The sequence below is a fragment of the Sander vitreus genome, chromosome 5 (assembly GCF_031162955.1).
Source record: "Sander vitreus isolate 19-12246 chromosome 5, sanVit1, whole genome shotgun sequence".
Taxonomy (NCBI): domain Eukaryota; kingdom Metazoa; phylum Chordata; class Actinopteri; order Perciformes; family Percidae; genus Sander; species Sander vitreus.
In genome coordinates this window covers 18,573,557-18,586,480 of record NC_135859.1, presented here as the reverse complement: position 1 = coordinate 18,586,480, position 12,924 = coordinate 18,573,557, and the positions used below count along the sequence as shown (strand labels likewise).

At 40.1% G+C, this 12,924-nt stretch overlaps 1 protein-coding gene across 2 annotated transcripts in view; it reads right to left on the bottom strand.

Moving 5' to 3' along the window:
- unc5ca (unc-5 netrin receptor Ca) overlaps positions 1-12,924 on the bottom strand; it is a 194,475-nt gene that overhangs the window by 18,933 nt on the left and 162,618 nt on the right. For both annotated transcript variants that reach the window (XM_078250834.1, XM_078250835.1), the window contains 4 exons: positions 12,584-12,775; positions 7,749-7,966; positions 5,244-5,379; positions 4,432-4,519 (listed from right to left, as the gene is read on the bottom strand). In XM_078250834.1, the coding sequence (XP_078106960.1) occupies positions 4,432-4,519; positions 5,244-5,379; positions 7,749-7,966; positions 12,584-12,775 (634 nt within the window). The remainder of the gene's footprint in view (positions 1-4,431; positions 4,520-5,243; positions 5,380-7,748; positions 7,967-12,583; positions 12,776-12,924) is intronic.

Sequence of the window (12,924 nt, the reverse complement as noted above, 5' to 3'; positions counted from 1 at the left end):
GTCTGTGGCTTGCACAGTAATAGCGTTACTGAAGCTTAGCTGTAGCATCGTGCTGTCTCCTGGGAATTCAGTTGTAGCAGGAAAAGGTAAACAGTAGTGTGCAGATTGGAGCGTAGTGTGTGAAGAGCGGAGTTGTTTATAAGGGAAGAAGCTTGGAGTAACGTAACTATGGAGAATATAGCAGATATACAACACACGGAAGAGCCTTTTGAGTTTGATGGTCGTCCTTATTTATTTGAACCCGAGTATACAGACGAAGAACTAGCCTCACAAGAGTTGGAAAGAACAAGACAGACAGAGGCGAAACAGGCAGATGAACTTGATGCTCCAAACGCAAGCTAAAGCTAGCCTTCAGTAACTGGAGGACATAGCCACACCACCGCCGCTATTGGGGTGATTACCACAAAAGCCTGGCTGAATACACTCACTGGACGGCAGCTAGCAGCTAACGGCTAACGGCTATCTGGCTGTACACACTCACCGGAGGGCAGCTAACAGCTACTACTGCACTACTGTTTAATTTAGGGGGGAATACACTTCAAGACGTGACATGACCTGTCCGCTGGAGGACATATCCACACCACCACTGCTCCGTGGATTGTTATTGGGATGATTATTACAGAAGCCTGTCTGAATACACTCACTGGACGGCAGCTAACAGATAACGGCTAACAGCTATCAGCTAGCAGGGCAAGTTAGCTACTGGCAGGATCGATACAAGGACCAGGGTAGGTGAATTTAAACAATGTCTGAGTTGAAAACGCATCTTGTTGACACGTAAGGGCCCTGTTCATGGGGCACAGACATATTAATTGCATTTTGTGTCTGTTAAGAGGCACAAAGGCACTCTAAAACGTCCCCCGACCACTGCCGTTTTATCTCAGGGGACGCTTGTAGTACGTAGCTGCAGCTTTTCCGTGTTACCTGCACTGATTCGGGTCCGGGTTTTTTTCTATCGAAAGTACTCGCGTAGCTACAGCGATCAAGATTTACGTAAAAATTTGCCGGAATTCTCCTTTAACCCTTGTATGGTGTTCGGGTCTGAGGGACCCGTTTTCAATGTTTGCTAAAAGAAAAATTATGCTATTTATTATTTCTTCTAACTCAAACTCACTGGCCTTGGCTCATTTTCAACATAAAAAATAACTTATTTTCAATGACTGCACACCCACCTACACATAACTATTACATAGGAGGTGTTCGGGTCTACTGGACCTGAGTGTAATAATTGTGTAATAATTGTAGGTGCTATGATACTTAACTATGCCCTCCTCCTAACTGGGCCTGCTGTGTGTGTGTGTGTGTGTGTGTGTGTGTGTGTGTGTGTGTCTATGTGTCTGTGCGTCTGTCTGAGTGTAGGTGTCTGTGTGCGAATGTTGTCTTTCTGCACCTGCTATTCCCACACAAAGTTACAAAAGTGTTACATTTAAAGCACTTTCACCTGTTCTGATTAAGTTCTAAGAAATAAGCACCAATAATGATCAAAAATCTTGTTTCTATTTTTTTTAACTTTTTTATAATAGAATTTCCTTGTTTTCTCACAAAAAATGAAAATTATCATATGATCATAAATGTGATCTCACAGTGGTAAATGGCAAATATGAACCATAAATGATCTATATATCATTGGTAATTGAGCTGTTAAGTATTTTTACATAAATTGTTATGGCTGTATTGATTTAAAAGCCTAATAATGTGGTGGGTCCACCAGACCCGGGAACATTGTAACAAAAATATGAACACCACACAAGGGTTAAAGGGAAACTATTATATAGCATATTCAGGATAATACTTTTATTTTGTGTTTGTACTAGAACATGTTTCCATGCTTTAATGTTATTTTTCTCATATTGCCCTTGGCTGCTGCACCTGTATTCGGTATTCACCCTCTGTATGACATGCTCTGTAGGAGCGCCTGTCTCTTTAAGCCCCCTCCCAACAAAGCCCAGAGTGCACTGATTGGCCAGAGTGTTTCCTGGAATCTACGCTTTGCTCCGCAGCCTCCGCTGTCGTTTCACTGGTTGAAGCTGGAGCTATCACAACAGAGTATATAGCAGGAATTTCTACTGTAAGAAATCACAGATAAAGGGTTCTGAACAAACATTATAACATTGTAGATATGAGAGAAAATATAGAAAAGCATAATATGTCCATTTCAACAACAGTTAAATATGAAAATACATGTGAAAATGTCTGTTCTCCTGTGTAATCCATTATCCAGTCATTTTATTCCCTCATGTTGCTGGAGATATTTATTGACTGTGAAAGAAGCCCATACGGACAGAGGAGATGGATCTTAATTTTAACAGTGATTTTTTTTTTTTTTCAGCCAAGCTTGTGTCAGGGGGGGAACTAATCCTTAGCAGTATTATCGATTCGGCAGTAGGAGCTCATTATTGACTCATGATGGGTTCACATCAGTAGAAGAAGCTCACAGATGAAAACAGCACAACTCAAACAGCAAACTTTGACCTACTTTCTCCTAATTTTACCTATTGCAGGGGTTGGGGGGTCACCCCTTAATTAATAACAGATTATAATCGATTTGTAAAGTTATGTATCTTTTATCATACAAATAGAAAATAGTGTGTTGTGCGGGAAAACAGTGTTAGATCTTAATGACCTAAACCACGTGATTCTGGCTTGTGTTGCTGAGGCAAGTCAATGTAGCTATGTGATTTTTGCTAGCCAGCTATTGACTGAGAGAAAAACAGATAACAAAGAACAGGTTTGACTCTTAGAAATACTGTAGCATACTGCAGGGGGCCTGATTCTTATTGGCTGCTATTGATCGGGGAGAAGCTAAAATGGAGGTATGGGATAGAATACATGAACCAAACTTTAACAAGTGTCCTTAAGCTCAGGTCTTGTTGAAGCTTTAAAGAGTTGGTTCACCTAAATTATTAAAGAACAAATTTCCTTACTTACCCCTTTTAGTATTAAGCCAAGTAGATAATACTACTGGTTTTATTTGCCCAGTTTTTGAGATTGCGGTTTCTGAACATTTTGCCGCGCCACCCCCAATACAGTGAAGGTGGATTTTAGTTTGTAGTGCTAACAGCATTAAATAACTATATTAAAAAGAATGAAAAGCAACGTCCTTCCAGAAACAGTGTCCTTGTTACAATGCACAAATTCTTCAGAAAATTATTATGATTGGAACTATCATCCAGTGTAAACGGGACACTACTTTTTAAAAGAGATGTTGCTTTTGATATATATATATATTTTTTTTTTTTTTTTGTACTTTTAGGTACAAAAAAAATTCATTCACCTCCATTGTATTGGGGTGGACGGGGAAATCTCAGACATGGATATCTGAAAACCAAATTAAAAACAAAACTAACTTACCACTTGCTATTGATATAAATAGTTCATCTATGTTTGTGTGAAACAGAAGAAGACAAACAGAGCAAATCACCAGGATACATACTTAGTCAGTCTTATGAAATCATCTTTTTCTCTATTAAATGTTAACAGTCTGAAATATATATATAAATATATATATATATATATATATATTTTTAATATACCTTTCCATGTAGTCACATGTGTGAGGGCAGGTTTTTAGAGTTTTGCTATACTGTAGGCATTTTATAGGGCCAGGTCACTTTCAAATAGGATGCTGATAATTTCCCCAACTTGCATCAATGACATTTTTACACAACAGCTAAAATATAGACATGTTCTCCCTTGTCTCTCATGTCCCACAGAGAGATTACCTCACTCATGCACAGGGTTTGTGAGTAAAGTATTATAATACATGTAACAGGATTACAGTAATCCCCAAAATAACCATTAATCTGTTAGTTACTGTGGAAACAGCAATCTCTTTGCATATGATGTCAAAAGCTTGGTGTTTGTTTTTTGGATCTATAACATGGCATGAAGTGAGAAACTGTCACACTGCAGTAAACATTAGTTTCACACATTTTAAAATAATGAGTGTGAGCTCTACATTTGGGTAATAGCACTGATTTTAAAATTGAGAAAACATTGATTAACTATGTCAATTCTGTGGATTACTATACCGATTATAATGTTAAGTAGGGAATAATTAATGTGAAAAACTTTTAATCTTCTTAACTTTAATTCTGACACTAATATAGGAAAGCTGTGGTATTAACTGACCTCTACTGAATGAATCACCATAGTATAGTTGCACTATACACTAAAAATACAAATGATTCCATCCACTGCTGTGCATCCTAAGCCCATGTCACACTGTGAAAGTCTCCCCACGCAACCATACAAACAGGTCTGAGAAGCTGGTGCCCAGGAGAGAGACGTAAAAGTGTAGACAAAGAAAAGGAAAGAAACAAAAAGAACATAGAGGGACATGCAGTGGTGAAGAGAAAAATAGGGACAACAGGGAACAACACAGAGAAACACGTAGAGGAAAAGCAAGAGAAAGAGAGAGACAAAACCTACCTCAAGCTGTCCTTCCTGTGCACAGTCACATACATCTCGTACACCCTACCCTGAGGAACAGCACCCGCTGGAACCAACAAACTCACACCTGCAGGAGGGAGGACAGGGGAAGCAGGATGGATGGAGTCAGAAATAATGAGTTTCATGACTGGATTTATTAATTTAAACATGAACATGAATTCACACACTGAATTATTGAATGTGCAACCCATTCTCACTTCATCATTATGATTAATTATTGAATAATCATTTTTAAAAGGCATCCAGTGTAAAACTTTCTCTTAATATATCATCAAGTGAATTGTGCTGCAATGTTTTATAACTTCTGAGAGCTGCTTCCTATCAGCAGGTTACATTATTCATTATTTCTATCTGCCCATTGCTTTAAATCCTAAAATAAGTCTACTCAAAGTTTTCGCTTTTAAAGCTAGGTAGCTGGAGAACCTCCCAAGGCTGTTTTTTGTATTATGTTGACTGTGCAGTATTATCGGTACACTTACTGTACTTTATGTGGTCGGCTTTTGGTAAAGGAAATATATTTGATCTTGTTCAAATTTTTGACACTTCATTTTTATCAGTATGGCATTTGATGACATCGTTACTATTTATAGCAGTTAATGCAATGTAATCTATTATTATTTCTTCATGTTATCATCAAAAAATCAAATGTGTGCCCTCTTGCATATTTCTATTGACCTTGTAAACAATCTAAAATTCCCACAGTAAAGAAAATCCCTGCTGGTCACTGCATCATCATTAGACAGTAACCAGATTTTATGATTAGTGTGTGTGCGTGTGTGTAGACAGTTTACCAGAGTTGGGTACGATGAGGTGTCCTCCCTGGTTGTTAAAGGATCCGTGAGCTGTACATGAAGGGTCTCGTGTTCGAGCCAAGCTCTGGTTGCGAAGGTTCATGGTGTCACTGTTATCCAACAGAGACTGAGTTACCTAGAAATCAAAAGACAACAGAGTGATAATGACAAGAATGACAGGGCATAACATAGCACATGCTGTACCAGACAGTATTGGGTGTAAAGCTGTTCAGCAGAGACAGGATGAACTGGAAGTCTGAAGGTATTAAATGGTAACTTGGCTCTGCAATACAGTTATCAAGCAGCAGAGAGGCATTCACCTCAGAAATCACCCTTTCTGTAACATTAATGCTATTGAACCTCTATGAAATGAGAAGAATCTGAATGGATGAAATCCTTGAGACTGTGATATAAAGTTTTAGTTTTGAGAATGTCGTCAGTGTTTTGTTCCAGTACATTTATTGGGCTGAGTTAGACCTATAGGGTCCTATCTTGCACCCAGCGCAATTGACTTTGTACACCGACGCATGTATCATTCCTATTTTGCACCCGACGCACAGCGGACTTTTCCCGCAACAGACTCACGTCTGTAAATTAGGGAATGAACTTGCGCTCCCGGGGGCGGTTCAGCAAAAAGAGGAGGCGTGTTCCGGCGCAAACGTTCCCTAGTGCTATTTTGCAGTTTCAGAAAACAGTTCTGCCACAGACCAGGAAAAACCTAGTCTAAAGTCAGTGGCGCGTTATTCAGATGCTATCTTAAGGGCGCATGCTTGGCCATAATGTAGAGTGTGCACACCGCGCGTACACTTTGCTTCTCTCATCTCACGGACCCAGCAGTTCCCATTTTTGCAAACCATACATAAAGACAAGGAAAAATATGACCTTGTTTTACACATTTCCATGAATCATGGATGCGTTGATGACATAAATGAGGAAATATTAGAGGACTTAAGGAGATGTGATGTTGAACTGCATGTGCCGATGCCACTTAACCCAAATGCCCCAGCAGCAGCACGGGAGAGGAGAGACAGAAGAGCTGCATCGTCTATAGTGAGGTAATGTCGGTCTAATGTTAGACTACATTGCAAAAATATCACCATTCATTCATATCCTCGTGATTCAGTGAGAGTGAGCCCAAAACATCGGAAAGTATGTTTTTGTGACATTTCTTTATTTACATTTTGACAAAAAGAAAAATCAATAGCAAACGTCGGTCTCCTCGGCTGTGAACCTCTCCTGGCGTGCGCCCATGGATGTATTAAGAGCGTGTGCCTAGCAAATCCGTCATTATAATAGCAATCCGCCATGGAACAAGCGCGCCTGCTTTTAAAGGGAATGTGAGATAACACTCTGATTGGTTTATTGCACATTACGCCCAAACCACACCTATGAGTAATGTAACAACTTCAGACCAACCCATTTTAGATTTGCGACGGGCGCAAGAGTCATTTATCCCGCCGGTATAATAGATACAGCGCCCGAGAACCGCCCACAAAGCTACTTGCGTTTTGCGTTTGATACTTTCAGATCATTAAAATAGGACCCATAATGTGGGCAGGCATTGATTATAGTTATACAGTGTATATTACAGTGTGTACCCTAATTCATTAAGAAAGAAGATGTACTGTAATAAAAACCAAAAGTTCATGGAGGCCCAGTGAAGTTGTCGCTGTGCAAGGCCAATCTCTGGTTGTATAGGTCATTGTAGTTTTATTTTCGCCGGGCTGATAACGGTAGGGCAAACATTGAAGTGCGCGTGGATGGACTAAACTTTTACTGCATTCAACACGATGGTTTCATTTTCTTCCTCATGCATTTGCCTGAAAGCGCAGCCACTGAGCAGAGATGGCAGGCTGTGAGAAGAGGGCGGATTTACAATAGATCTATGAAACCACCTGAGGGTGAGTTGTAAAATATGACCTGCTTTGCATTTCCCTTTCAAAATGTCCACTGTGAGATGTAAAATAAGGACTTAACATTCAGTAGTTTACTCCACTACATCACACAAAGCTGACAAGATCTTGCTTCAATGTGTTAAAGACAGACATCAGATGAAAGCAAAAAGAAAAAAACAGAAGTTCAGTCAGGAGGTCCAAAAGTCCACAATTAAAAACACAGAGAACATCATCAAAAAAGTGCCACTGGCATGTAGAGCTTAAAGACAGTACTGCCTCAAGACAGTTGCAATGATGAAAGGGAGCTGTTTTATCTGTATTTGTGACAACTGACTCTGGTATGCATGCCATTTAGTTGACAGAGCAGAGGGAGGAAACTGGGGCACTGAGCTGCATGTATACTAATGGTGTTTGTTTTTGTATTTATGTGACTGGGAATAAATAGCTGCCATGTTTCAGTACTTCTCAATATGCTTCTGCAGTGTAACATTACTTTAGGAGGAAATATTTCAAAATCCAACTGCGCTCATACAGAGCATTTTACAGTCAAAATCATAGAAGTGGATGAAAGGTACTGAAGTCAGATTGAGGGATACATTCATTATATTACCTTAGGAGACAGTTTGGATGTGAAGTCTCCTCCGAGGTCATCCTGCGGTGTGACCAGACCAGAAGAGTTGTAGACTTTGATTTTCAAGTTGGGAAGAGGGTCCAGCAGAGGGGAGTTGGTCATCGGGATTTTATCTGAAACATCGTGGAGGGCATACACTGGACCACGATACATGGCAGCTGCATTAGTCAAATCAGGAGGAACTGTCAGCAGATCAGCTAGAGGGATACAGTGGAAGAGAGAGAAAGAGAAAGAGAGGGAATGCCGTGAGACTGAGTTGAAATACAACATGAATAGTTAGCTAACAGCTGACGGGGTAAGAGAAAATGGTGTCTGAGACAGAGAGGGAAAATAAATGGTTATGCTAGATACTTCATATCCTCAAAGGTATAGACTGCAACACATGGCTGTAGCGTGGGACAGATGTGGGCAACTTCACTTTGTAGATCAGTGAGCGGGAATAAAGGGAGTAAGACGAGAGCAGGCAAGGCTGCTGATAAGGTATCAGTGTCTGCTATGATACATTGCAGTACACAGGGGCAAGACCTGGATCAAGGACTAGTCATGGTGGCTGCACACAGAAAGAGAGAGAGAGAGAGAGAGAGCGAGAGCGAGAGAGCGAGAGAGAAAGAGAGATAGAGCGAGAGAGAGAGAGAGAGAGTTTGGAGAGTGGATTTTGAGGAAGATGCTGAGACTTTATTTTAGAAAATAAATAACGAGTTAATCGATCATATTTAAATCAAGTACATTATCAAAACAAACTCACTGATTTCAAAATTGACCTTTTACACTGTATAATAAAAGGAACAACATTGCCTCATGACATCCGTAAAGCTCTTTGAAATGCTGCCGACTCTGACTTCACCCACACAATCAAAGAAGCTGTCACACTTTAATCACATCACTGTCTATTTTGTTCACTATGTCACGATTCAAATCGGACTCACAAAACCTGCTGTGCACATTTGCCACAAAACATGACAGTGTTAATTGACAATTGTTAGGACTGATCTGGGCTCAGTTAATTAACACTCATTCTGTTATGCTGTACAGTATGTACTGTGTTCTAAAAAGCAGTTTTTCTACCCATATTTTTCACACACACACACACACACACACACACACACACACACACACACACACACACGTATCTGTCACCTATCACTCTTTTCCTCTCTACACGGAATATCATGATGTAAATATATGTAGTTTATTTAGAATAGAACAAGCAAGACAACATACAAAATTTGCAGTATTCAAGCTAACTCAAAAGCAGTAGGCAAACCAATCTAAACCTGGTCAAAATTTACATTTTTGATTATTAAAAGCTTGTAGCAAGACTATGTAACTTATGATTTGAGGCTACTGAGTGGACTACAGTCTGTGTGTATCCTGATGTTTTACTGTACACTGCTTTATCTAAAATGTTCATGTCACTTTTCATGTACTGCAAGCAAACACTTGAGCGCCCCACTCACTCACTCTCTCACACACACACACACACGCACGCACGCGCACAGTCATAAATAACACATCTTTAATGTATAACAGGGACACTACAAAAGCACTCACATATGCAAATATGTGTCCTGAATACCAATAACGCATACACTATACTGTACATGCACGCACACACACACACGCGCCACATACAGTATATGGGAATAACATGATGCCTGTGGGGATGGATAGGTGGATATGACTTTCTGAGACCCCCCTCTGTGCCTAATATGGAAAGGTGAGCGTAAGCAAGGGGGCAACTGCAGGAGCATGGTGATTGCTAATCAGTACAGTATGCTAATGTATGTACATGCAATATTCAAGTACTGTTTAAAGTGTGTTGATTTCAGTTTAAAAATGCAAATACTGCCTTCTACCTTGAGCAATCACTCCATTCTTTTGACCCCCAACCTTGCTAACTTAAATACAGTAGAGGGTTTATTGAGCTCTTTTTTCTTTTGCAGGAAATTCTCAATAACATACATTTTGTAATCAAATAGCTAAATGCCTTTTGCAGTGAAATTATTTGTAACGCTTTAATAACAATGACTTGACTTCAGTTTGTTCTGTCTGCCAGAATATAAGTCTCATTTCCTTCTAGGTAATTGAAAAGATGCTGCAGCAAACATCAGTAAATCCTACTTGTGACTTTACTTTACCTTTGAAGACAACAAGTTCAGTCACTCTTGTAGCTAGTTTTGTTAAGCTATCTTGCAACAACCCTTTTTAGTTTAACCCAATTTACTCTAATAATAGAGCACAAACACAGAAAACACCTAAGTACATTTCTATATAAAGAGCTTTCTCCCATCAGGAAATCCAACAAATATTCAAGATTTAACTGGACTTGGACGGGACAGGAAGGCCTGTTACCTACTGAGAACAATTCCAGATTTGTTCGCACCAGGCTCTATTGTTTTTCTGGGCATAGAGCCTGAAATCCTCGCTACCTCCACAAGCCCATCTATTTTAATTTAAAAATCCCTGATTATCACCCCCCACCACCAGCACATATGCTCGCACGCGTGCACACACACACACACACACACACACACACACACACACACACACACACGTATCTGTCACCTATCACTCTTTTCCTGTCTCTATCACCAGGCGTTTACCCCTAAAGCCAGCGGGTATTCCTGCCAAATCATCCCTGCTGAAATGTAATTAACTAACGGAAAGCCAGAGAGATAGAGAAATAGAGAGAGAGAGAGAGAGAGACAGACAGACAGACAGACAGATAAACAGACAGATGGACAGACAGATAGACAGACAGACAGACAGATAGACCGACAGATAGAGAGAGCTGCAGGGACATCGTTCTTCAATAAAAGTAATCGTAGATGGTCCCTCGACGCAGAGTGACAAGCATAATCATAAATAAATGTCACCCAATCATCGTCAATGTGAAGATTCGCCCTTGTACACACACGGACACGCACATACTCTGTGTTTACCAATTTGTATTGTATCCTTTCTGACCTCACTTTCCTGTTTTTACTATATACCATGATCTGAATTGTAATCATCCACCTACAACAGACCACATAACCACATATAGCAAACTATTTAAGTATCATGTTTAAGGTGTTTAGAGGTGCACAGATTTGTTAGATGTCACTCAACTTGATTAACATAAGATCTGTTGTTGTAGACATAACCCCTTTCTAAAATGCCATTTCCTGTTGACCAAATAAAGACTCTATTAAGTATGATGAGTGCCAGTACGAGCACTTGTCATGAGCACTTGTCATTAACTATTTTAAGCCATCTGAATTTACACAATTCAAATGTATGGGCATGCCTGTTTACGGCCTACATGGATGCATTTCTGAGCATGTTTGCGAGAATTATTGACTTTTTTAGATATTTTAAGCCAAGTGAGATTTGTCATCTATTTGACAAATACAGCTTTTTGTAGGAAAAGTCAGAAGCTCATGGCATCCGTGGACTGATACCTGATTCATCCCCACTCCCCGTCCAATCTTGCCATTTCCAGTAAGCTACCGAATGCATGCACACGGGTGTACACGTATGTGTTGCTGAACTCTTCATGTTGTCTTATCCATTTCCCAAAGAAGGAGAGCAAGAAGTGACAACACAGACAGAGGAGAGTGAAAGATGGCTCCACTTTAACAGGAAGAAAAACAGTGAGGATGTCTGTTGCGGTAGGAGTCACTGTGACGGGAGAGAGACGGAGACACAGTGAGGGAAAGACAGAGACACAGAGACGAAGAGAGGAGGATGCTGATAAACAGGAAATGTGATTGACCTGGATGTGCAGATGGGAAGGGAGAGAAAAAAACACTGACACAGAGAAGACAATTGACAGAAGGAGACTCCTTGATGGAAGAGAGTGGTATCTGGTAGAGACAGAGATTAATCCAAAGCAGCAAAGATTGACAACCGGAGGCCGAGGAGAGAAACAAAATGACACTAGCATGAAAGCCTCAAAGAAGACGGAGAAAGTACAGCTATTTCCATAGAGGTCATAGGTATTCACCTATCAATCTATGTATCTACATGTCTGTCTGTATGTCTCTCTCTGTCTAGCTATCTATCATTGTGCGCAATATGTAATACTTTTAAATCTGTAGTCCTAACTTTGACATAGTTTAAGAACGAGGCAGACACTTGCTGTCTAGTTCCCCCTTAACAGCAAGTATCTGATCAGCCAGAGTGTTCTTCAGAAAGAGTCTAGGTCCCTATCAGTCTTGGGGATTCTGTTTGGTAGCAGACTGGGCTCTGGCCTTCCTGCATGTCCTCCATGGAGGATCTAGGTGACTATTCAGACTGAAGCATATGACATCCTGAATGACAAAACTCACTGCCGTATTCCAAGATAAAAAATGATTTTAAAAAGGAAAAGTGAAAAAATTACATGTACTGTACTTTATTTATTGTAATCGGGTGTTTTTTCAAAAAAAATACTTGTACTTTTTTGAGTACATTCTAAAATCTAAATTAAGTAGTGGGTTTGGTTACATTTCGAGAGATTCCATTGTGCCTTGGAAGCAAACAAAAATAGCATTCATTCAACAGCCACAGTTTGTAACTTTTAGTTTGACCTGTTTTCAACACAATTCATCTAACATGTAATATTTAAAAAGTAACTTAACACCTCCTTAAAATCATCCAGTGGTTGAACTCCTTGCCGCAGGAAACAGTGACATCACTGTTTGGTGTGATTAGATGCAACAGGCTTGAAAGCTGTGACCAGAGAGGGCAGTGACACTGCTTTTTAGCCTGATGTTATTTAAACCAAGTACCAGTGCTTCTGCAGGACATTCTAGTATTATTTCCACCCTGGGTCAAGTGTCATTTCTTACCTGATCTGGCTGTTTTGATATTAACAGACTGGAAGCCTCCGTTTAGTGCCGAGGTGTCGATGATGTCCGAGTCAAAGTCACGGTGTGTCTTGCGGTAGACAAAAAGCGCCACGATGACAGAGATGACCAGGCACATAATCACTGCGATGACAATGCCCACGTATAGCGCCACATCATCTGTACTTGGAGCAGCTAGAGGGAACACAAATGGGAAGAGAGACACAATTATAGACAGATATGGTTAAGCATGAGGCAAAAAAAAAAAAAAATCAGCAATGGCAATAAACAGATACAACAATGATAACTCTTGTGGAACAGCAGGGCAGTGGCAGAGAATAAAG